The sequence below is a fragment of the Columba livia genome, chromosome 2 (assembly GCF_036013475.1).
Source record: "Columba livia isolate bColLiv1 breed racing homer chromosome 2, bColLiv1.pat.W.v2, whole genome shotgun sequence".
Lineage (NCBI taxonomy): Eukaryota > Metazoa > Chordata > Aves > Columbiformes > Columbidae > Columba > Columba livia.
The window spans coordinates 126,243,069-126,269,638 of NC_088603.1; the positions used below are offsets into that span (position 1 = coordinate 126,243,069).

Genomic DNA, 26,570 nt, shown 5'->3' on the forward strand with positions numbered 1-26,570 from the left:
AATTATTGTGCTTTATCAGGGGAATAAAGACATCACTGATCAATTATCTTAAGAAATTAATAAATCAAGGAAAAATGTAATTAAAGTTTGGCATCTTAATAAGCTGTTGTTGTCACAGCCTAATTTGGACATATCACTCATTTGTTGACATTTTGAATGCTTTCTGTGGATTACCAGGACATGACCAGTGTATGAAAGCTCATTAAGCCTCCACGTGCTCAGCCTGGCCCTGGCTTTAGTGCTGGCTCAGTGCAATCCCCGCTGCTGGCACCAGCCCTGCGGGACCCGGACCTCGCAGCACTGGGCATTGTGCTTCTCACTAATCATTGTGTGGACTTACTCAAGTGTGTTTTACAAGCTTAAGGCAAATTTGTGAATGTCCAATTATCTATATGTAACTTTTTAAAGAGGAGCCAACCAGGCTTGGTTTGTTGTGGTTTGGTTTTGTTTTGTTTCGTTTTTTCTTTTTTCTCAGAATCCTGCAGTATCTTTCTGTAACTAGTAGGGGGATGCCTCAGCTTGGCTTCCAGGTCTGGCTGGTATTTCCTTTCCCGATTAGCAGAGAAGTCTGTGCACTAGCTCTTTCAAACAGCACAACACTTGCATCCCACTCTCCTGATCACCTATAGTGAATTTAAAGTCTAAAGGAAAATAACAGACTAGATATGATAAATGCACTTTATCTTTTGTATTTGCTGTTGGTTTTACTGTCATTGGCAGTTGCAATTCTGTGGCCCTAAAATTAAAAAAGTGATTCTCTTTCCAAAAAAACGCCGCTTGCATTGCATCACGCGGAAGTGTTCTAGAGTAAATGCCTGCAGCAGGCATGTGCAGTTTTATCCCATCTTATTTTTAAATGGTTAATAGTGCATACCTCTGAGTTCACAATCCTATTCCAAAAATACCTGTGGTTTATCCTTATCATGTTGCTCAGCTAACAGTAAGAAATAGGCTCGAGTAGCTCAGTACGGATTACATTCGCCTCTTACGCAACAGGGTACGAGATCCAGGGAGAAGCCAGAGACTTGCCCTGGGAAGAGCTGTGTCCTCTGCGGGCCAGGGAATCCCTTGGCAATGCCCCTTGCATATGCTGAGAGTACTGGGATGGTTGCCACCGACTTCACTCAAAGAATGCGGGGCTGGAAAGGCATTAATTTCTTTAAAAAAACCAGGGTCAAGTAAGGTTTCTGATAGTTCTCTTAAATCACTCAAAGTTTTAATTACATTTTTTGTAATCGTACTTCAAATTTGTTTTTACTGGATTCCTTTTAAGCTTACCAGCTCTGGTGCACTTGGTAAACAAGACAAGGATATGCCCTTGTTTCTTCCAAATGTGGCTGGACAGATCCAGCCCATGGGAAAAGCACCTTCACTGCCTCCCCAGAGGGACATTTTGCCAACTTCTGAGATTTTCTGCCATGTTGACAAGATCCACTGGTCCTTATGCTTTTTTCACCAGTTGTTTTTGCCTCAGCCACAGTATATGTCTCTTCCCTTTTTCCACCTCTCCTTTCTGCCCATGTTCCTAAAAATCAAATATCTTCCCTGTCCCAGACCTGCAGTTCAGGTTACATGGATGTTTTGTCAGACACCATCTGTCTATTCTTGTGTCCTGAGCTGTCCTCCTCCTCCTCCTCCTCAGTTGTCCCCATTCACCTTTGCTCACCAAGTTCTTCCACCAGCAAATGTTTTGATACTTTACTGACTACACGGGGAGTTCAGGTATTTGGTGAGCAGCCATATCACAGCTCACAGTGCAGCATTTTGATTCCACATGTTGGCTTGGAAGTCTTCAGTCAAAGGTATATCCTGCTGAAAACACTTTTTGGGGTCTTCTCTTGGCTGCAGTGGCACCACTTGAATTAAGTTAATAGGTTATTAATCATGTTTAGAAGCGAGGAAAATTTGAGCCTGATTTCCAGGTAATAATTTGGGGAACAAAAAATTATTCACAGAATCAGTAAGTATTTGGTTTTCTGCTCCCACCACAGACTGGGCTCTTGCTAGGACAGTAGGGAGCCAAAGGGAGATACTATGGTGAAATTGTCTGATGTGGCTCTGCAGACAGTCCCTAAGTTGGACACGGTGCAGAGCATCTTCCTCAAGTCCTGCTCTTCTTCAGCAGGTGGCATGCAGTTGAGCTTTATAGTACATTTCCTTGGCAGGTAATATCACACCTATTTTGTAGCTAGATAAACCAAGACACTTGTCCAAAGTAACTCACAGACAGCTAGAAAAAAAGTAGCCCAATATGTGCAGTCCTTCTTTTGAAGCCATGTTAATATTTCCTGCAAAACACACTGCGCATTCATAGCACCCGACTGTCCTGTAAGATCTGAGAAGAATGAAGCAGCAAACTCCCTTTCAGGAAAATTGATTCCCAGAACAGACAGGTTATATTGGCCATCCTGAGCCCTATTATTCTGCCTGAAAGTGATGTGAGAGCCTTTTGTTCTCTCTGCAAAGTGACTCATCCCCAGAGCATCATGTCCCTTGCGTAGATAATAGGTATTCAGAGCCTACCTGTACCAAACCCGACCGGTAATGCAGCAAATAGCAGCTGATAACCAGTTCTTGAGTCTCACCTAAGTTTCCATATCCCAACCATGCCTCAACATGAGGAAATACCAAATATTTGTTCTAATGTTACCCCCAGCTGTGATGTTAAAATATCTTTATGTCATATCTATAACTAGGAAAACAATGACTCAGATCCATAATTGCCTCTTCTCATGGGACTCTGAATACCTAAAGGTGAACTAAAGGGTGGGTTAGATTTATAGCTTTTTTTTTTTTTTTTTGGTCAAGAATTCAGTGTTGCTCTTCATTATTTTTTTTTCATCCTTTTGAAAGCTTTAAAGCCTCCCTGCCTAACCGCCTCTGCTCCATTCACCGCTGAATGGACGGTGCGCTGATCTTTTTCTCGGTGGGTAATGGATTTGGTTTGATTGCTTGACAGAGGAACAATAGGGGGATAAACAATCGCCTTCGCGCCCGTGCAGCTCCCCATCTGTTGAGTGTGTTCGCCTTCAGAGAGAGCCATGCAGGGACAGATGAACGTGCCAGCCGAGCCTGATGTTAATGACATCAGTCATACAAGCAGAACATGTGGCGCAATAAATCAAAAACTAATTGAACTTTTGCTTGATTAGATCGCCGTCCCACCGCCCGTTTCAAATGTGACACGGTGTCCTGGGACAGTGGCCCCAGCCCCACAGTGGCTGTGCTGCCCTTGGACAGCAGGAGGCTGCCCCGGGAGGTGACAAGTGGCACCAGCTTCTCTTCTCTCATTTGTTTCTTGAAACAGTGACACCTTCCACTCAACTGAAAAGTTTCCAGGCTTGTGATGTGAATTTGACCAATATTTATTATTTCAAAGGAGAAACATTACATGGATATGACAGTGACAGCCCGTGTTTGCTGACACTTTCCATCTGGGACTGTTGGTGGCAGGCGTCTATAGGAGAAGACAGCAATAGTTTTTGTGTTAATTACACACACGTGCTAGTAATGAAGGCTATTCATTAGACTGATATAATTTAATATCATTATTCACACTTGAAAGTGCTTCTGCTGCATCAGTTGCTGGAGCCTGCAAGCCAAAATTTTGGAGCTCAGATGTCCATGGCAGCAGTTAAGTCACCAAAAGTCAAGAGGGCTGTTTTTCATAGATGTGGAAAGGGACAGTTTCTGATGGGAGCATTAAGGAATGAAAAGCTTTGGCAAGAAGACCCTTTATCAAAGTGCAGAAATATGGAATTAGGCCCCAGAACCATCAAGTCATGTAGGAACCCATCTATGAGCCACCTGGACCCCTCTGCAACCACAGACATGTGTACGTCTGTCTGACATGCCCTTCTTTAGTCATCTGCATTTGAAATTTTGCACCAAAGTGCCCTGGATTCAGCGACTAGTTTATGAACTTAAAAGGTAAAGCACGAAGTGCTTTTTCTAATACACCTGGAATCAGCTCCTCATTATATGGGATGAGCAAATTTTAAAAATAAATGTGTTAAAATATCCAAAGTATTAACCCAACTTATTTTAAACATCATTGGAGTATTTCTGTAAACATTTATTTGCTTATACAATGGCTGCGCAGAACAGACTTTATTAGCCATTTATTGTAGAGGATTCTCCAAACTGGTAAAAGGAGATGTAAAATAAAATGCTTCAATCTGAGTAAAGGCTTAAGTAACAACTAAGTTAAATCTTTGCATTAATAGTATTCATAGAAAGGCAGATGGGAGCAGAAAATGTTGCGATGAAGAATATGGAATGAGATGAGATCACAGCATCAGTCTGTCCTTTGTAGATCTGGACAATGATCACAGAGCCAGATTGGATTAGTGAAACCTATTTACCAGAAGTTCAGAGCGATTGCATGAAGCAGAAAGGCAGTCAGGAGGGAGAGGTGGAAAATGCACCAGATTTACAGCTGCAGCGACGAAAATTTAGAAGTTTTCACTACCGTGATTTCATCCAAATGTGAGTACAGCAAAACTGTTAACAACCGCTATGGTGTTTGTTGTGTTTTAGACGGGCGGGGTGTTTCAGCATCAGGGAAATCTCTGAAGTGAGCAGCTCCTCTGCTCTGCCGTGCTCGCTGCTGCTTGCTGGAGCCGATCTGTGCAGGTGCCTTGATATTGTGGCTGCGTAAGATCTTTACACTGGCAAATTTGGGAAATCTGGAAATGGTGTTGATGATATACCTATGAGGTAATTGCTAAAGTGACAGCTTGCAACTGTGTGGCTATTCTATGTAACAGAAAAGAGAATGAAGTTCTGTGAGCAGTTAGCAGCTCAGATGAACGGGGTGAACTGCGTGAATGTTGAATTTAAGTCTGCTGGCTCAATAAGTGGAACATTTCCAAAGCCATGCCCTGGAAATGAATGCATGATTAACATTAATTGCTTGTAATGAAGAGCAAGAACCGGACAAAGCCCAGTCTGCATTTGATTGAACAAATTAGTTTAAACTCAATAGCTGCATATTTCATCAATAAGAAAAAGAAAGCAGGTAAAAGCAGGGAAAACAAATTGTGGGGCCAGATCGGATCTTTATTTGCAAGCTGGGAGCATGAGCTCTCAGCTGCTTTATTTCAGAATATAAGTGGAAATGACAAAGTGAAACATCACTGTAATTGTTTTTGTTGCCTGAAAGCTGGGCTGTACATAAAAACATCCTTTTGCAGGCAAAGCCAGAAACATCCCCTGTGAGGATTCAGTCTTCCCTTTCTGCTCCCACTCCCTGCAGAAAAACATGTTTGCAGGGGGAGCCCTGCAGCCCCACTGTTTGCATTGCTGCCATTGTGCCCAGCACAAGTGGGTCACTTCTGTCTACCTCCGCGATTCTCTCTTCATTCAATGGCTATTCAAGTAATTGCATGTTTGCTGGTGCTGGGGTTTCCCTTTCATGCCTTGCCTTTCTTCAGCCCCTGTAAGCCATTTGCCACTCGCACTGGCAGATGACAGGCAGCGAGTTGGACTGTGGATCATACATAATATTAAATACACAGATTTATTACCTGAGCACATTTATTCCTTGTGCACTAGCCTGGGTACCAATAACAGCACAATGGTACTTGCTTCTGGTAGAAATCTATATAAACTGTGCTCCTCACACTGTCCAGTAAATACAATACTAGAGAGACAAGAAGATGATTCCTTGCATCAGTAAACTTTTCTGCACTTGAGTGTTTTGCTCGTAAGCAATTAGTTTTGTCCTCACATGAAATTCACAAAGTAAAGGTGATTGCAGCAGCTTCAAAAGCAAATTAAAACATATTCCTATGGAAAACAAAAACAAAGACAAAACAAAACAAACAAACAAACAAAAACACCCAAACAAAGTAAAACTAAACCTAAAACAAAAAAAAACACCTTCATTATGTTTGTTTGTTTTTCATCTCACACTCACTGTGGTTTAAAACATAAAGCATGTCCTGCAGGAGAAGGCAGTCGGGATCCCTGAGGATATCATGCCATGAAAAACAGGCCCTAATCAAACTGACAGCTTAGCACGCTCTCAGGCTCGGTGCAGGCAGATAACTTACTTGTGAGGAGCTTGGTGTGGAAGTTCCTTGTGCTGCACCGGCTGGCTGGCAGGGACCCTGGACAATATTTATCACCTCCCTTGTCACTGTCCTGGTTCACTGTGGGCAGAGCATTGGCTAAATCTTCATGTTTAGCCAGTGGGATTCTAATGCCCATCACTTGTATCCTCACCAGGGTATCGAAGGGCAGATTTTAGACAAACACAAGGTGTTGAGGAAGAGTAGCTTTGGTCCTGCTGCCAGCTCTGCTTGTACTGGAGCCCTGGAAAGCGCGGGCACTTCTTATTCCGGCTGTCAGATGAGAGGAGTTTGGCTGTGGTAACAAGCAGCCTTGGATGACCTCCAGCTGCTTCCACAGCTTCAAAGCTCTTTGCAAACCTTAATACATAGCAGAGATAAGCACTGAAACTCCTGGAGTTGAATGTATGCCAAAATGTAAAGGAAAGCTCACCTGGAGAGTTAGGAGTCACCCATCATGCTCTAACAAACCTTCTTAGCTCTTCCAAGCCTTTGGATTATACCTGGAGCCTGAATAGGAAAGCCCCTTTCACGTGCCTAGCCCTCAGGGTCAGCCTTTAGAACTGGAGTTAATTCTCTGAATTTGGCAGGTTTTTGCAGGCCTGTTTCTGTCACTGGCTGCTAAATCCTGTAGTCATGACTCCTGTAGCCTGAACCACAGGGGAGAGTAGTTATTTTCAAGAGCAAAGGGAAGATATGGTGAGAGGGAGCACTGGAAGTATCACAGAGTCTTTCAGGCCTGTTTCAAGTCAAACTGAAACAGGTGTTTAAACAACCTTCACTTTGTTAGAAAAAAAAACAAAACCAAAGCACAGCAACAACAAACAAACAAACAATAACAACAACAAACCACACACAAAAAAATCACCTGAAACAAATTGCTTCAGTCCAGTCAAAAGCTTGGCTTATGGTCCTGGTGTCTTAGAGTCTTGTGGCTAGCAATGTTATTTCACCTGTGATTTTGGTGTCTGCATGGGTCTGAGAAATAAAACTGAGAAACAGACTTCAAGCAAAAATGCCCCAAGTTCAAGAACCAAACGGGTCATTTTGAGGATTAAAAAAGACTAGTGTTAGTGCAAGTGTTGTGCTTTGGACATCATGCAGCATAAATGAAATGGTGTCATGAAGCAGTTTGAGCTTACTGAAAATAAAGACATGTAGATAAAATGTTAGTCCTCTCCAAAGTTAATGTATACACTAGTCATGTTGGAAGGTGACTGGATGGAACAAGAAGCTCATTTCCTTCTGAAACATCGGCAGGTGTGAGGGCAGATCAAAACTCAGGAAGGACAACAGATCCTCCTGAAGCTTATGGGAAAGGCGCTGACACTTGGGGAAGGCTGTTGTACTGCCCCCATGGATATCTGCATTGTATAGCTAAGACATGTTCTCTGAGGTGACATTAAAAAAGCTACTCCTAAGCCCTCCTTCCTTGCCACTCACATGAAGGTCTACTTATGGTCTCCCAAAAGTTTCATCCTGACCACTGTTTTCAGTGGGGACCTCTACTGATGTTGTTGGTTGGGCTTGTCGGCCTCCACTGCACCCTCATTGTGCTCCTGTTCTTCTTTTCGCAGCATGTAGTCCTGCCCGAAGACGAGCCAAAACTACACAGCACATCCTAACAAAGAGTGTAAGAAAAATCTCCTTTTCTCTCCCTCTCTGTTTTGTGTGTTTGTTTGTTTTGGTTGGTTGGTGTTTTTTTTTAATTCTAGTTGGCTAAACTTAGCCTTAAAAATGTGGTGGATACCTGGGAAGCTGATCTTTCAGGGCAAAGAAGTGCATTGGTGTCTGATGCAGGGAGTGAGGTGAGAAACAGAAAGGGGAGTTTCTGTAAAGCTAGAGTTTATTTACAGAAGCATTTTGAAACTTCAAAAAATACAGTCTTGCTGTGCAGAGTCAGTCAAAAAGAACATCGCAGTGTATCAACATGGGTCATCTGAGGGAATCACAGACTTAACTTTTATCCATAAAGCCTTAACAATAGTGCCAGAGGGACAAAACAGGAATGAAAAGCAAACAAATTATAGCAATACATACATTAATCAAGGAGCCTGTATCCCTTTCTCCAGAGAATCTGGGAGAAAAACACCCAGCAATGGACTGCGACCAAGACTCTAAAAGATGACTCTGAGAGAGGCACAGGAGGATGCTTGTCCTGTGATCCCGGCAGCTCTTGCCTGTCCTCGACTCACCCCCATGCACCACACGGAGGGCACAGCCAGAGCTTTCCCCACTCCCTACCAGTGAGGTGCCCCCCAAATTCGAAAAGCTGAGCTCCCATCTGGAAGCATCCTTGACTCCATTTTCTACTCTGTCTGCCCTTCACAAATGCAGATTAAAACTAACAACTGAGCTCTTGGTGAGTGGTCTGATATTTTTAATCCTGAAGGCGAGGTGTGCAAAGCCCTTGGAGAATCATAGAATCATAGAATGTCCTGAGTTAGAAGGGACACAAAAGGATCATTGAGTCCAACTCCTGTCCCTGCACAGCACAACCCCACAGTTCACACCATGTGTCTGAGGACGTTGTCCAGTCTCTTCTTGAACACTGTCAGGCTTGGGGCTGTGACACCTCCCTGGGGAGCCTGTTCCAGTGCCCCACCGCCTTCTGGGTGAAGAACCTTTTCCTAATGTCCAACCTAAACCTTCCCTGGCACATCTTCCTGCCATTCCCTCCGATACTATCACTGGTCACCAGAGGGAAGAGATCAATGCCTGCCCCTCCTCCACGATGAGGTCTCCCTTCAGTGTCCCCCCCAGGCAGAAATTCTCTGCACAAGCCATTTTCACAGCCCTTGTGTGAAGGAGTCCAGGGGAACAGCATGGGGCTGCCTTGCAGCTGAAGAGCAGGGTGGCAGCCTGCAGCTGGGCATGGGCAGGGACATGGTCCTCTCCTCCCGGCCCTCTCACCCGCAGCCCTTCCCATTTTCCCTTCACTGTATGAGGGACCCTCGTTCCCTGCAGTCCTCTTCAATAGGTCTGTAAATATTTTTTCCTTCAATTATTATGACTAAACAAATAATAGTAAAGCAGTAATAAAAGAACCGAACATTTTTCATGCTCTAACAAAATGTTTTCCAGGTTTGGACACTTTGACACATTGGTTTGGGCATGAGTTGTCTTGTCTTCAGAGCCAGTTTTCCCTCCTCAAATCCACTTGGCCCATTCACAGCCCTTTCCACGATCCTTTTATCACAGCTCTGACTTGCAACAGTCATTTCTCTTGTGCATATCAAAGCACTTTTTACAAGCTGTAAGACTCTTCTGCCAAAGCATTTCTTCTCACTACAGACCTATCTGTTCTCCAGCACTTTGTTGAACTATTTTGCTGCATGGCCTTTCCTTTTTCCACGCCCTATCTCACTTCCCAGCCCAATTCTCATTTGTAAATAGCCTCATCTTCATATTCCCAATTCCCTGATCTCTCCACAGCACCGTAGGTTCCCCCTGCTTACCACACTCATCCATCCACTGGGAAAAACCTCACCACATTCACTCCCAGCCCTTCTCTTGGTGAATTAATCCAAACACTCCACAGGGTGCCTGAAGTGGTCCCCAGGAAGGGTGCATAACACACTGTATCTGTGTGTTTTCTCAAATGGTGAGGATCTTAGTTTTGTCTGATTAACTCAGGCTGAGGTTTCAAAATGACTCTTCATTCCAAATGAGGATGAAAGTCAGGGTGCCGGAGTGTTAATTAAAATAAGTCATTTTGAGATACACCTTTTTTTATTTGTTATGCCTTTAGTGTATTCTGGTTTCCACGTATTTTAAAAATAGCAGAAAAGTCCAAACAAAAAGTGAACTATTGTGATGTAATAAAACAGAATACTCAGATCATTTTTCTCTTTTTTTTTTTTTTTTTTTACAAGATAGATAGTTTTCCAATAAAATACCCAGATTTCTAACCAGAATTTTCTCATAAAACTATTCTGCTGGAAAATTTTCATTGCAGTCTAGGGCAACTGTATGTCTGTTATCATGTTACAAATCTCAGCAGTTAGTTGTTGTTTCTGCTGAGTGGGAGCCTCTAATATTTAATTTGGATTGGATCAGCTGCTGTAGCAGCACTACTCACAATGGTCTAAGAAAATAAGATAAGAAAGTCCCTGTTTTTTTGCTGTATTTTTAGAGGTTTAGGTTGTTTTGTTGTGTGGGTTTTTGGGTTTTTTTTCCTTTGGGGCTTTCCCGACCCCGATTAAAGATGTCCTTTGATTGGCCTGTAGTCACAATGCAGGCAGCATCATATTAGTGGTGGGAGCACCGAGCCTGAGGAATGTTCTGCAGCTCCAGCTGAGAAACCGAGCAAGGCTCTGGAACCAAAGCCGCTGGCACAGTCACCTCTCAGACTTGCGCATTCCCCTTCCTCAGTGCGATGCAGCTGCTCACAGCTCGTGGGCAAGCGTTCAGATAAATAGCACATACTGGAACATACGTGCCTGTGAGGAAGTTGTGATTGCCAATTTCTAGACCCGCACAAAAGTAGCAAAATGATGATTTATTTTTTTCACTTTTATTTCTGCACCTGCAGCCAGTGCTGCAGAAATGCCTCAGCTAACATGAAATCTTCTGCTCTGGTGTTTGCAGTGGACGCACAACTTTAATCCTCGGCAAGGGCAAAAATAGCAAACAACATGGACATCTGCCAGGCCTTTTTTTTTGTGGCAGAAATACTCAAGCAGTGCAGCATTAAGTGATTTAACATTCAAATGACTGACCCTGGGGAGCAACTTCCGTCCCATTCAAGAACCCACCCCAAAAGCACGATCATGACTGTGGAAGGGTGAGAGAAAGGGTGAAACACCTTATTTTTCTTAATTGAGCGTTTCACAAACATGCATTTTTTGCAGTTCCTATTGCCATATTAAGAGTTATTTCCAGGGATACTAGATTCTTCCCTTCTCTTCCCTCACTCTCCCAGCCCCAGAATCCTTTGGTTAGAACTCTAAAACCAGTTCAGACACCAGTACCTGGCTTCTTTGCAGAAAAATGGCAAGTCCCTCCATGTATGCTAGTTCTGCCACATTAAATGTGACATCAGCATTAGACCATCAAAAAGAGCTTAACTCCACAAATGTGGCATTTCTTCCACTAACAAGCATTTCATTGTTCAGCCTCTAAGCTTCAAAGTTTTATCCAAAGCCAGATGTTTAATTGTCACCTTTTCTGGCTGGTTGTTGCTTTGGCCGTGGGATTTTGAGTCCAGGAGCAGGGTTGTTGGAAAGGCCTCCGTGGTGCTCTGCAACCCTCCTGCATCCTCCACACCCCCTGCTTAATACAGCTAAGTCCAGCAGCAGGTATGCGGGGACTCAGTGCTCTCAAGTGCACAGTAAAGTCCATAAAAAAGTGACTTTGCTGAGCTCTGAATCCTGCAAACAGTCTGAGCTGGTCAAGGGACTTACAGGTTTTAAAACCAGTAGTTTTTTAGAGAGCTGTTTACTAATTCTGCATAGTTTGGGTGACTCCGCCATTCACACAGATGTAAATTTCCTGGTACGTCTAGAAAAGAAAAGTGACTTCCAGCTGATCTTTCTGCCTTACCCTAGGTACCCTAGAGAAATGTCAGCGCCAGTTTCGATCAAAACTGTGCTACAGCAGGTTTAGTTTCCTGACCTAGATAAGTCTTTGCGTATTACAGTAATGGGTGAGGTAGCCTAAGTCACAGTGAAATCTTGAATTAGGAGATAAGAAACTCCAAAAGTGTGCTACAGCCAAATGCTCCAAACAAAGATGTTAACTGAAGATGTGCTTATAGAGATTGCACTGTTGTCTCCAGCTGTAGCAGCAAACGGCGTTGTAACTTTTTTATATAGATCCTTCTGTTTGAAGGCATTTTGTTGTTACTGATCCAATCCCGAAAACACAAACAACACAGCTAAATAATTTCTGCTGTTCATGAAGTTAAAAATCCTGCTTCCTTTCCCCAAGTTATATTTCCTCCTTTGTAACACACAGGCAGATTGTTAAATTGCAAGTCAGTGGTGGTTTACGCCACTTTCAGGATTAGGGATGACTGCAGGCAGCATCCTACTTACCAAAAATGCTCTTTCCATGACCATGCAAAAGAAGCGGCCTTGGGTGTCTCATGAGCAGAGGCTTGCAAACATTTTCTGCCAGACACCAAAGACGACCGAGCATGACGAAGAGCACTGCGCATATTCCCGGAGCTGGTGGGAAGGGTAAGCGCTGTAGTGTTCCTTGAAAGCCAGAAGAGCTCAGTTCATGTGAGGCAGACCCCAAGGGCTGTCATGAGAAACCCCTGCCAGCCACAGCTTCATCGTGTTGAAGACAGACACGTGTCTCCAGCAATGTCACTGTGGTGATGGGGGAGTCGTGCCCCTGGTAAGAAGCTTGCAAGGTTTGGGGGGGTCAGGGCACGTCACAGGAGCCTGCAGCCTGTGAGAAGATGCTGCAGAGGGGTGGGGACGTCCTGGAACTGGTCCACGGGCAGCTGGGCGGGAGCCAGCGCCAACTGCTTAAGTAGCAACAGGAGGTCGCTCACCACCACCATCACCCTTGTTTCTGAATTATTGAGGCTCAGGTCTGTCTGGCAGCATCGGATTCATGGTCAGCAGAGCTGGGCCCCAGCCGCATCCTCCATTAGCACATGTTTGTCTTCAAGGACACCAGTGGACCCTTTGACTTCAAGTTAACACTGGGCATGTCCATAAGTAGATTACAGAGCAGGGACTATGTTGGGCCATGTGCCAAAATCCTAGGAACTAAGAGGAAACCTCTCTTAGGTCTTGGATTAGGCTTTGGTTGCCTCACCAGCCCTTTCAAGCAGTATTTTTGCCTGCTGTTGAGCAGTTTCTGCTCCTTGTCCTGCTGGTCAGTAGGATCTATGTCATGTAGCCACCTCCAGACTCCTGAGGGTACATGAAGTCAAAAGAGTAAAAAGTGGTCAGGTTGGGGTTTTTCTTTTTTAGAAAACACTGGTTTGCATGTGTTTTTATATTCACATACACAAAATATTGCACATTAATGGCAAACTGAATTAAAGCTTACTTGAAGAAAATGGATAATTTTGTGTGAGGGGATGTGCCTGAACACCGTCTTGTTTTTATCGTGAGTGTACATTAGAAGGCTAAGCAATAGATGGAATTAAGGCTTTTTCTATGCAAATAGTGGGCTGGTCAGTTGCTGGTCTCAGTCTTGAGGCAAAATGACTGTATTTACATATAAAACACATAACTGGCAACTTTTGCATCAGTTAGATGGAAGTAACTGCTTTTCTCCCAGTCTTCCAACAACATAAGGTTAACATAAGTCTAATACGAAAGAGTCGGAATAGTTGCCACATCTTGTTTCCTTGCCGGTTTGGATCTTTGCCCTGTTTAACTTGTTCCCTGTGTGACAGTAGCAAGACTTCAGGGAAACTTTATTATTTAAAAAAAAAAAAAATATCAAACATTTTTTCCCTGCTGTCAGAACTTGAATCTTCTTGAGAAAACTGTTTCTGGACCATCCTAGGTAACAATACTGATGGATCCACCGGCTTGGAGCCCATCCCGGCTTTTAAAGCTCACGTTAGCTCTGGCCTCCCCACCTGCCTGTGGCAGCGCAGTGAGCGCCATGGCTTAGTCCTGACAGACGTAGAAAAGAACTTGATCTTGTTCATGCTCATTTTCAAGGACTCTGTTCAAGACACAGGGGCCTGACTTTAAAAAATGCAGCTCTCAGTGACTTTTGTTTGTGTGATCGAGTGTTTGTGAAAGTTCATCTCCAGGAGCACAATTGTTCACTGCCTTGTATATTCTGCAGTCATTTTCCAGTTATAAAATGTAAATTTCACAGAATAATAGAATCATTTCAGTTGGAAGAGACCCTCAAGATACAAAGGTCCAAAAGACAGGGGAGGCCATGAAGAAATAGCATTTGTAATTCACATTGCATAAGTTTAACTGATTGCCCAAGATATGATGCAATAAGAAATTAAATTTGAGCTGTCTCAAAGGCATATCCTATTCAGTAGATCTTCAACCACATTTCAATCTCCTGAGGAGAATACAGACAGGTGCAACTAAGCAGCTGGGTCTCAGAGAAACCACAAATTTTTTTCCTGTACTTTTATACATCTCATGCACAGAGGCAGGACCCAAACAAAACAAACCCTTCAAATCCCACAGTCCCCATCCAGCAAAACCCCCTGTGGATGACAGTAAAGCAGCAGGAAGAGCAGGCACCATACTGCTCCACGGGGACCTTGACAGACCACTTGATCTCCCCAGCCAGGTGTAACAGGATGGTTTTGCCTTTTCCCCATAGGTGGTAGCCATATCCGACCGTCGTCCCCATCAGGGTGACCTCCTCCAGGTGCTGTACAGCGAAGACGAGGTGCAGGGCTTGGGCCACCTGCAGAGCGTGCAGCGGGGACCCTCCCTGGCCAAAGGGGCTGCCCAGCACGGTGAGTCCCCAGGAGTGGCTTCATTCCTCTGTGGCTTCAGGATATTTTCAGATATTGCAGCCCTCCAGTCTGCAGTGAAGGAGGTGCTTTGCTAGGTACCTGAAGGACACTTCCATGCTTAAAATGTCTGGTGGGATTAATGATATAATGACCGTGGCACTGCAGAGTCATAAACTCGCTCTACTCAGACTCATCAGCTCTCTTTACTCAGAGTCATAGTGGCTCCCTTTCCAAAGGCTGACAATATTTTTGAGAAGATAGATTGCACATTACCAAGTCCGCCTGAGTCATCTTATTATATAAGATCCCTGCTCACTTGCTTAGAACTTGCCAGAACATAATTACATGGGATGAAATTTTAGATTCTGGATGTCAGCCACAGACGCAATTTTTTTTTTCAACCAAAATTTGTTCAGCAAGGAAGGAAAAATAGAGTTTGCCAATGAAAAACCAAGGTAATGAGTAAACATAACTGACTGGTCATTCAGCTCTTTCAGCACTGGAGTGTTATGTCTAGAAGGCCAAAGCTGGAGCAGGGCCATGCAGTTTGGCAAGGGGTGGCCTTATAATCAAAAACGCATCTTTTGCTCTCCCTTGAAAAACCACCAAGATGCGATCAAGTCATAAGCCTTTGAAAAAATCCCATGTGGTACGTGTTTGGTAGCTACACTGGATGTTGAGCTGCTAAAGTTGCTAAGTCTGTAGAACAGACACTATCATGAAGGCATCGGTCTGCAACTGCACTGCTCGTAAGCCATCCCCTTGGAACACCGACCAGGCAAGAGAGAGGCCTTGGAAACTGGGAAGGAACAAACTTAGCTTGGGACTGTAGGGAAAATTCTCAAACCAGGATCACAGCCAAGAAGTGACTGAACAAGGAGCTGGGGCTTAGGGGATGGAGTGAGGAGAGGAGGAAGAGTGGCTGGGACCCGCTGTGGCGCAGGGGGTGACAGACGGACAGGGGGGAAGGAAGGAGGGACTGCTGGTCTCTGCTGTTAGGGGAAACAAGCGGTAAAGGATGGCAGATAGGTGTGAACAGGAGAAAAGGTGCAGGAATCCAAAAAGATGAGCAGAAGAGGGGGAAATAGTTCTTGTAAGGGGAGAAAGGGAGCAAAGAAACTGGGATGCTGAGTGGGAAAGAGGGAGAAACAGAATTTAGATTTGACAGTGCTTGGTGAAAGAGAACTGAAAACAAAAGAGAGACCAAAGGGACTGAGGGAGGGAGGGAGGGAGGAGAGTGAGACAGGACAAATTCAGCAGGAGGATCTGGACAAGACAACAGAGCTTGTGCAACCAGGCAAGCCTGCTCATGGGATCCCTCTTCCCCCAGCACATAGGGTGCTCGGGGACCCCAGTGGCATCTCCCCTGCAATAGCTCCCTGAAGTCTGTCCATCACTGTCACCGGGCTCCTGGGTGATGCCTGTAATCTCACACAGTGGTGTCTCCCCCTTTTCTGGGTGCCTGCTTCACACCCCTGACTTTGACACCAGGACCGCTCGTTCTTGCCACCACTAAAAACTGTGCAGACTGCAAACGGTGCCGCATCCTGCTCAAGCCTCTGGAAAACTGGATCCCAGGAACTCCTAGTCTTAAACTCAGTACCTAGCTCTGCTTCCCTGGTTTAACTCTTTGTCCTCCAGGAGGTGATGAAGCTGCTTTTTTAAAACATTTGTGCAGATGATGAGCACAACAAACAGCAATATAGAAAAGCAAGTGAAAATATTGATACTTCTGTCTTTTGCGGCTTCACTGCTGTGGAAAGTAGGTGTAGGACTATGTGCTGAGCAGTAAAAGCTAAGGGTAAACAGCTGCTTTCTGAGTGAATGCTGTCTATACGAGTGAGGCAGAAAGCCTGCCGGAAAATGGTTTCTGGTCACAAATTAGAGACTGAATCTCAATGTCTGTATCCTTGGGGGATGAAATAACTTCGGTCCAATCCTGGTGTTTCATAACTTTTGAGTGCCTGAGTTGACAAATGTGGCATTTTAAGGGCAGGAAAGTAGGAGTGTTTGCAAATATTTTATGAAAATAAAAATAGCTCTTTGCTGTGATGTGCTGCATCTTCCGGTTTCAGTACCTGCTGTTACTAATACTACCTACCCAGAGAACAGGGTGCCATGAGAGAGCCTGGAGAGGTCTGCAGTGTTTTCTGTGCTTGCTCCACAGACAAGCACTGTGCAACGTTAAAGAGACTTCAGTTTTGGTAAAGCACACCTTGTGAACCTGAAGTCGTGAGGACTTTCTTTTGCTGAAACTTTGCTAGAATATTTTCTATATCTAAGAAGAAGAGAGACAGCCTGAAGAGAAGAATCGAGACAATACAAGAGCAAGCAAAAAGGGAAAAAAAAAAAAAAAAAGAAAATTATGGACATTAGCTGAAGCACTGATGCCTGGAGCCACTTGCCGAATGCTGTTAGTACCTAATATGCAAGATGAGAGGAGGTAATTGAATTAAACTTTGACATGAGGGATACAGTTGGGTACCTAATGGAATTACTGTGAGGGGAAGCGGGAAGAGAGAGGCTAGTTAAGATATTTATCATGGTCAAATGTTGCCCCCAGAAGGAGAACACAGTTCTGACTGGAAACTCATGCTGGAGACAGTACTATAAGCAGCACCTTAGGTATTTCTGATGCTTGCTGGTGTTATTTATTAATAGATTCCATTGCTCACAGCAGCTATGAATTATATTCTGTCCTCTATCTTTGTGAATCCTGGTACTTCTATAGATCCTTGCTCTTTGCTTACTTGAATACCCTTTAAAAAAACAGCAGACAACTGAAAATGGCCATGAACAGAAAGAAAGAAGACAAAAAAGATATCCACATTCCCACAATAAAATGGGAGGATTTGGCTTCATGAGAAAGAAATCTGGAATCCCTCATGTATTTATTTCCCCAGCACAACTGGCAGGAATGTCAGTGAGCGTTTATCCGTGGATAAGTTATCAGCCAAGCACTCACTTGTAACTGAAAGGTAACCTCCAGGTTTGAGGACAGCAGAGAGAGGTTCCATCCAGCCACAGGCAGACAGAAAGGTTTAAATCCCTCCCTGTGATGGGGTGAATGTAGCACACAGCTCTGACCAGGTAAAAATACCCAAGGCAAGCCAGAAAGCAGGACGATCTCCTAGGCAGGACAAACCTGGCAGTGGGGGCTCCAAGAAGCACAAAAACTGTTACCCAGCCTCTGCTGAGGAGCAGCAGTTGGGACTGCTCTATTTATATATATAGACATGAGTGTTCACAGAGGAGAAGGGCTCCCACTGAGCTTGGTCTGCTAAGGACAGTTCATCATCCCACTGGAAAAGTCCAGGAGCACGCAGTTGAGTGGCTTCCCAGAATGACTTAAGCAATTCCAAAATCACTTATTTTGACATCACAGTAGATGATCATAACAAAGAAACTTCTGCATTTTTGGCTGTAATCAAATCTAGCGGGATCATAACCTGAATTTGGGCCCTGTTTGTATCTGGGTTTAACTTCGTGGAAGGAGGCTTTTAATATAAGCTGTGCCAATGGGATCATTACTGAAAATGCCATGTTTCTGATGCTTTGCAGTGGGAATTACTGAACGAGAATCATCCAAGTCCTGTAATCACCTGTTGGATGGAAAATCTTTGGTAAGTAAATACAGCAAGACCAAGTACCACTGTGTGATGCATCTTAAAACCCAGCATCTGTCAACGTGTCCCACATCAACAGCATGTCATCCTGCCACAGCACATGCAGATTTCACAGTTTTCATTAAGGCTTTGAGACATGACTTATGCCAGGATACTCTTGGCTGGGAGCAGAGGCTGGTGCACGATCGCTGTCTGTCAGGGAACTGAGGAGGTGTTGCAGGATGGGAACAGGCATGGGAACACCCATGCTGGATGCTCAGCCACCTGCACGGAGAAGCCCATGCAAGACCTGGGAAGAATTAGCCTCTTGTTTCTCAGAGAATTTCACAAACTGGGAAAAAATGTATTTCTAAAACGGAACAAGCATCAAATAATTCATATTTGGCAGAATGCTATCCTGACAAGACAATCAGATCAATAAAAAATGTCAATAAAGACCTGATGGGAAAATCATCATACAAACCCTGAAAATTTTGTCTGTAATAGAGAGACAAAATACTTTGGTTAAGAGTTATTCAGCTTTACTAAAATATTTTTTCTCTCTACTGTCTCTTAGCAAAAAGCAGTCCCTACATTTTATAAAAACTGGATTTTTCAAACAGCAAATAGTCCTTTGAAAAGTTTCTGACCAACACCAGACCATGCTATAGAAACTTTGTGGCTTAAAATGTTCTTTTGCATGGCTGAAATACACTTGCTAGCTGGTAGCTGGGCTACACTTGAGAAAACTGACTGCCCAATACTGAAGGGTGGTCAAAATTAATTGTATTCAGTGTAATAAAACTAATTGCCCCTACCAATAATTAACCCAGTTAAATTCAAGAGGATGCTTGCAAAAGTGATTTCAAACATCTTTAAGTGTTGGGGTACTTGCAGAGCATACCTAAACATATCCAGTCTCAGGCTAATCCCAGGAGTAACAGCCCTAGGCAGCTTAAGACCAGTTATAGTAGTGACAAGAATATGAAGAAAATTTTCAGTATTGCCAATAAAAACAGTAATTCTGTTTATTGCCTGAAATGATGAGAGCATGTCAAATTTTTTGACCTTTTTTTCTATTCTGGGCAGCCCACACGTTAGCTTAACATCTTGGAGGATATGCCTGTCTCAGCAGCCTGTTTGTGGGAAAACATGACTCAGCTCTGGCAGGTGATCCATGGTCAAATAAAACAAGGAGGAAGTTGATGACTAGGCACTTTTGGAGCTGTGACAGACCTGGGATATGAACCAGGTTCCCCCATGGCACAGACCAGCACCCAGCAAAACAGATGAACATTTCTGAATGCCCAAAAAGCAGCAATGACTGGGACAGCTGCTCCTTAGCCGGAGGTAGAAGGGGCCTGTGAAGAGGTGCAGGAGGCTGCCCAGCCTGAAGAAAACCTCACCTCCTTGGGAAGCCAGACATAAAAATCTAGGGAATAAAAAGATCTGGAAGCCTCTCTCTTTCAATGGGTTGTGTAATTTTTGCTCATATGAGCCCTGTGGCTCCTATGCGTGGCTAAGAGTTGTGCAGTCAAATCCTCTACCTGCTTTCTCTTGTTAAGAGATTTACAATGTTTATTAATTTTTCTAAACAAGCCTCTTTCCTCAGAGGAACCTGGGGCCCCTACTCATCAATGGCATTTCCTAATGACATGCTTTTTTCCTCTGGCAGTTCCCACCATCGCCAGTTACCCATATCACAGCAAAAGCAGCGCCTGTCACAGACCCTCCCGCAGGTGACGGTACTTCTACAGACGAGTAAGTCCCTTCCCATCCCTCCAGCCGAGCTGGGGGCTGCATGTGGGGTGGTGCTGGGCAGGGAAGGGGACAGGGCACCTCGGCCACAGGGCACCCTTCCACCAGGAACACAAAGAAGCGCTCAGACGCAGATTTCCTCTGAACTGGAGCTGTAAAACCTCAGTGGTTTACAGTAAAGCCATGCCACTTGCTTCCCAGAGGCAGGCAAAGAGTGGCTGAAGGATGTGCTGGTTATCCTGTCAGCCGTGGCTGTTCATACAGATGCCCTGGTACCAGTTGTAACTCTGTTTTATCACTAGAAAAAAAGCATCTAAATTCAAAATTTAAGTATTTTCCCAGTAGAGGTCTATAATATTTGCCCTAAGACAGCCTAGAAAAATGTTATTAAATATTTTTTAAACAAAGCTTTATTGTCTTTAAGTGTAATTAAGGAACATCTTGGCGATAGTACAAGTGCATTCATCAGTAGGCAGTTAACCCAGACACAGATCCAGGTGATATTTGAGATGTCACCATTGCCACCTGACAGACAGTAACAAGCTCATTGCCACCGTGCCCTTGCACTCCATAGGATCTCTCTCAGCTGGTGTCTGTCAGCACATCCCCCTGGGTCAGGAGGAGCTCAACCCACCTGGGTGCTGCTGCACAGTTCCTGGGGCTTTGTCAGGAGTAGCAGTCCCTCATTGCAGCCCATCTCCTCCTAACAGGGATGGGTCAGGCACAAACGTACCTTTTCAAATAGGGGCCATGAGGTTGGTGAAGGGTTTGGAGGGAAAGCCGTAAGAGGAGCAGCTGAAGTCACTTGTTTTTTTCAGCCTGGAGAAGAAGAGACAGGGGGAGAGCTTATTGTGGTCTACAGCTTCCTCACAAGGGGAGGAGGAGGGGTGGGCGCCAAACTCTTCTCGCTGGTGACCAACAACAGAACCCAAGGGAATGTCAGGAAGATGTGCCAGGGGAGGTTTAAATTGGACATTAGGAAAAGGTTCTTCACCCAGAGGGTGCTGGAGCACTGGAACAGGCTCCCCAGGGAGGTGTCACGGCCCCAAGCCTGACAGTGTTAAAGAAGAGACTGGACAACACCCTCAGACACATGGTGGGATTGTCCTGTGCAGGGGCAGGAGTTGGACTTGTGGGTCCCTTTCTAACTCAGGACATTCTCTGATTCTGTGGAATGGGCAGCCCTTGGTTCCCAGTCGCAAGCAGGGAAGAAGGGCACAGAGCTGAATGCTTGACACATCCATGCTTTGTTTGGTAGCCACAGGCAGCGCTGGAGGAAGACAGCAGAATACGACCTGAGCCTGCCACCAGCAGCAGAAGCTTCCCTGCCGCTGACAGGAGGCCACCTGTGTGGGACACCCAGCCTCCTGAGGAAGATGTGGATGAAGCACAAGAAGAAGTCAGAGTACCTGGGAGCAACAAACAGTGCCTTTGAGGCGGACTGATAAGGCTCAGCATCACTCAGAAAGACCCAAGGTCCTTTGGCCAGGACAAGGTGCTCTAGGATCACTGAGGGAACAGGCACAGTACAGCTCATCCAGGAAGACAATATCCTTTTTATTACTCGATGCCATTGCCTCAGAATGATGGGAGAAAGGCTAAGGTAAATGGTGAACGTAATGCAACTCACTGGCCTTTCTTTGTTGTGATATGCTAAAATACCAAGTACCTAACCAGATTTACATCTTGACTCAATGATGCCGAAACTACTGCTGGCCCACTCAACATTTTACGTGTCCTGTCTGAATCAGCTCAGATACACAACAAGAAAAGCCTACCAAGAGGTTTGTGTGCTCCTGCAAGGCGACAAATCAGTTTCAGGGTGCCATTAAATCCCAGGGCTCTGCTCATTGTGTACCACTGCTTGTCCTCTTCCCCCTCTCATATCACGAGATAAAAACCGCATCATACTATATGCTTGGTTGAATGACATGTGCTTAACACCTTTTTTTCTTCAGTTTCGATGTTTCAAGACAGGGGCAAAAGATGTAGTAATTCTAAGAGAATGGGTGAGCCAGAACTGAGCAAGTTTGCAAACACACATTTACCAAATTCTGCTATGTGACAAGTGATTGGTATTTGAAAGTGTCCTGCCAGATCAAACTGTGAGCGACTAGCTAACCTCAAGAGATACTTCGTTCCATAGAACCTGCTTGTATGTTATGTAATAGTCAGCAACTTACTCTCTACCTATGTGGTATAGGATAGTTCACTAAGTGCGTAAAACACTAGGAGGAAAGAAGATATGTAAATGGGGTGACTAAGCATGAGATATTTGCATATAGGAGACCTGTGTTTACGAACTGATGCATTTAATGGAATTAGCTCAAAAATTTTCTCTTTTTTATTTTTCAATTCAGAAGTTAGTTTGAAATTTTTCTCTTTTTTTTTTTTTCAATTTAGAAATTGCTGATCATGGTCCTTTGGTTTTTCCTCCCAAAGAAAAAAAAGTTTTATAAAAAATATTTCACCAGTATTACAGACAATATTAGTAATGAACAATATTTGCCTCATATGAGCGCTCTCCTGGTTATTATAAAACATTTCAGTTTGCCTAAACACAGACCTTGAAATACAAAATTGGAGGAAGCATGTCTCCAACAGCTCATAGTAATGACAATCGTCTCTAATCTAACTGCCAGTGCCCCAAAGCATAAATGAAAAATCAAAGTTGCACTGGATGACAGAAGCAGAGGAAAAAAGCTCTCATCGGAAACTTGCTTACCTGCAGCCAGTGTACTGAAACTACTGATTTGCCATCATACAGTGGCAGGGTGCTGAGATGAGGAAGCTCCAGAGCCGTGGACCCACCAAAGGTCTGAACCATACATCAGTAGTGTTAACAGTGGGTACAGCTCCTTCCCCTCCTGCCACAACCACCTGGGCAACTTCTGCACTTGGGCTACCTCTGACTTCAGCCACTGCATGTGTTAAGCTCATCTTCAGCCTGGACTTAGAAAAAAGTATATTCCTAATTTCTCTTGCAGCACAGGACTGAAGGAGCCTTGAATTACAGTCTGCAGAGCTGCAGGCTCAGGAGCCCCCAGCTCAGAGGTACCAGGGTACCTCCTGGGAGGGAGGGAAATGCTGCTGAAGCAGCCAGCTCCTCTCTCTTTGGGTTCACAGGTTCTCACTTTGACAACCTGAGCAACCAAAGCCCACAAGATGGGAAAACAACTGGAGCAGCCCAGTAACCAACTTGCTTTATAGAGTAAATGTCCCTGGTGCCTCCAAAGAAGGTGGCAGGTGACACCTGCATGGGGCTGGACCTGCTAAAGAAGGTGGTGGGATGGAGATGGAAGTGTATATTTTAAAGAGTACTATGGCTTTTCATATGGCCAGAGCCAACCCGGTCCAGAGTCTGCCAAGGAGGGGAGAGGCACTAGACCTCCATAAAATACTTCTGTCAGCCTTCACGTTCAGCTGTCCACCGCTGCTTCTGTCACAGGCTTCTCCTTCAGAAGTGCTCAACAACTCACAGAGGACACCCTTGCAGCTAGAAGTCACACAGACTCTCCCCTCCTCCTTACCCAAGACCAAAGTCCTTCTGTGGCCCAGCAGCCTGACTGAGGGATGATTTCCTCTCCTGCTTTTGTTTCTTCCTCCTGGGAAAGGACGGGCACACAGCTCATCATTAACCATGCGCTGAAAGGCCCCGGCTGCTGGCAAGGCGAGAAGAGGCAATGGTGGGCTGGCATGGACCATGTGTCACCAGCCACGGTGTGTGGGAGCCACGCCGATGCCGGCTGAAGGCTGCACACCTGAACAGCACCAGAGGAGCTTTCTCACAGGGGTCCAACAAGCCTGAGATGGTGCCCCTGCACAACAGCCCAGACACTGTAACCCTGCCAACGTCAGGTCTTCGATGACTGAACCAAGCTGCAGCCATGGCTGAGTTTGTCCTGAAATGTCTTTCACAAGTGTCACCAAGCACACTACTCCCTCCCACTCCCCAGCCCGCAGAAATCCTGCCACAAGCCTTGGCCTCGTACACACGTGCTATTTTTACACATAGAGGTAAACCTGGTAAATTCAGTGGGACTACTTTCTCGCACAGCAATGCATACGTTCAAGGCATAAGGAGAAGTGTCATCACCAGTTCCCTTTTTTATTCTAATTACCTAGGCAGAGCAAAAACAAAAAAGATGGACAGATGCTGAGAAAAGTCCATTTGCTGCATTTGGGGTAATTAAGACAGTGAGTGTTTGTGGTACCTGCCCTTCTAGTGAACTTGACCCGTAGAGCACCCAACACAGAGGCCAGGGCAGCAAGAGTTTTGTTTGTCACGAGAACTGTATCGTAGCATTTAGTTTGTTAATTGATAGCTTTAAGCAGTATGAGGATGAAGGAGGAGAAGAGACGATTAATGTTTCTACCTAATTGCTGTATCTTGAAATGTGTATTTATGATTTTCTTATTTATTTAATTTATAATTTGGATCTACAAGAGAAGGAGAGATTTACAAGCAGCATATTTAATTTTTTTGTATTCCAGGAACTTCCATGGATATTTCTTGTATTGTAGTAGATACTTATTTTATCGATTCAAATAAAATATGTTCCATTCGTTACAAAAAAATAATAAAATAAAGGAGCAAGTAGCATGTGGTAGCATACAGGTGTTGATGACTTTTGGAAAGCATTTAGTGGAAAGTAAGGACAGGGTCTGTGATACTGAAGAACATGAACACCTCATGACAAAGAACACAAATTTTGCTCCCCACAGGGAGAGACTTGGAAGTGCATGTTTATGAGCGGCTCCAATATTTTATGGGTGGTGGAATCACTGTTTGCCATCAGATACTCAGAGAAAATCTTTGGCGCTGCCAAAAGAAGTTAGATACACACAGAATCATAGAATGTCCTGAGTTGGAAGGGACACTCAAGGATCATTGAGTCCAACTCCTGTCACTGCACAGGACAACCCCACAGTTCACACCATGTGTCTGAGGGCGTTGTCCAGTCTCTTCTTGAACACCGTCAGGCTTGGGGCTGTGTCACCTCCCTGGGGAGCCTGCTCCAGTGCTCCACCACCCTCTGGGTGAAGGACCTTTTCCTAATGTCCAACCTAAACCTCCCCTGGCACACCTTCCTGCCATTTGTCACCAGAAAAAAACATCAGCACCAACCCTTCCGCATTCCCTTGTGTAGCTGTAGCCATGATGAGGTCTCCCCTCAGTCTCCTCTTCTCCAGGCTGAACAAACCCAGTGACTTTAGCCTCTCCTCATATGGCTTCCCCTCTAAACCCTTTAATTTACACACCTGACCTCAAGTGCATTACAGACGCAACATTTAGTCTCGCTATGGCCCTGTGAGGTAAGCAGTGTCACCTCCCTTCCATCAAAATACAGCATCAAGACAGAGACTCCTCAAGGGTAGATAAGGCTCTGGCACAGAATAAAACCAAGAGCTCCCCATCTTCAGCCCTACCAGCTGACAACAAAGTCACTTACCTCAAACAAAATGTGGTCTCCGGAGACTGTACACTGAACCGTGGCCCTACACGAGTTGGGTTGCACAGGGACACAGGAGCCCAGGTCAGGGCAGCTGACACGGGACTGCAAGGGGAGAGACTTTAAGATACAACAAGGAAAGAAAATGTATAGTGTTGACATCTTTCACCAACCCATCTGTTAGATGATGGTTTGTCCCCCTGCTTGCCGCATGGCCTATACCCCACACAGCTCTGGTGAAAAGGTGCATCATTTTTGGTCCTTTCATTACAGACAGTGTCTATGTTTAAAATGAGCAAAGGATGAGTGTCCCTTTGATAAGCGTCAACACTACAGGACATGGGACAGATTTTTCTTCTGGGATGTGGGGTAATACCTTGGTGTTTGGTAGGAGCTCCTCTGCAGATACCAGACCCTCAGTCATGTGTTAAAAATGTCAGCATGAGTATGGAACAGGACGTGGATATGCAAGACATTTTCCAGATGAAAATGTTCAGAAAGCAACATTGGGTTGGCTCCAGTGCACCATAAGAATAATGTAAAATAGTGATTAAAAAAATAAGTGAACTCCACCATTTTTTCAAAGACAGAAAAGCTGCTAACTATGCAGCTGCCTGGCACTGCCTGACCCGTGAATATTGTCATACTTCATAACATCTATAAGAAGATGCATTTTTCAGATGCATTTAATGTCGTTTTACAATTTTGTGTTGCCCGGAACTAGAGATTAACTTGGACACTGAGCTGACTGAAACAGACTGCCTGATGACAGGCCATCCCACTTACAGGAATTTATGTTTCATTTCCAAAAAAAGGTTTCTAACTTCTTGTCACCAGTTCAAAAACACCTTTGTGGCAGAGCTACTCATTTAAATACCCATCATTTCTTTGCATACTGCTTTATTTAAATAAACTGTACTAAATTTAAAGGTAAGCTACTATATAAAATAATTCTTACTGATGCATGAAAAAATAAAATCTCAGATATGCTTTGCCTGCCTTTCTTCCCCTTTTGCACCCAACCTTACAGATCCTGTAGCAAACAGATTTGCCAGAAGAGTTGTTCACAGACACATCACTGCTTGGGGGAATACCACACACTTTTTACAGAAAACATACCTAATTCAAACATTGGCACTTGCAGAATAATTTCACATCTGAGAGTTACCCAGCCAGAAAAGTTGCAATATCAGGACTTGCATATACAAATAAAACCAAGCCAGATTTCTCAGATGAAACACTGTATGCGAACTCTACAAACAATGCAGAT

At 44.5% G+C, this 26,570-nt stretch overlaps 1 protein-coding gene across 1 annotated transcript; it reads left to right on the forward strand.

Moving 5' to 3' along the window:
* Positions 1–3,681: 3,681 nt before the first annotated feature.
* VXN (vexin) lies at positions 3,682–24,460 on the forward strand. The gene is made up of 6 exons (XM_021292996.2): positions 3,682–4,488; positions 7,652–7,707; positions 14,346–14,484; positions 18,046–18,107; positions 19,765–19,850; positions 21,106–24,460. Exons 1-6 carry the CDS (start codon positions 4,422–4,424, stop codon positions 21,290–21,292), a joined length of 597 nt encoding a protein of 198 aa, XP_021148671.2. The 5' UTR covers positions 3,682–4,421; the 3' UTR covers positions 21,293–24,460.
* Positions 24,461–26,570: the final 2,110 nt, after the last annotated feature.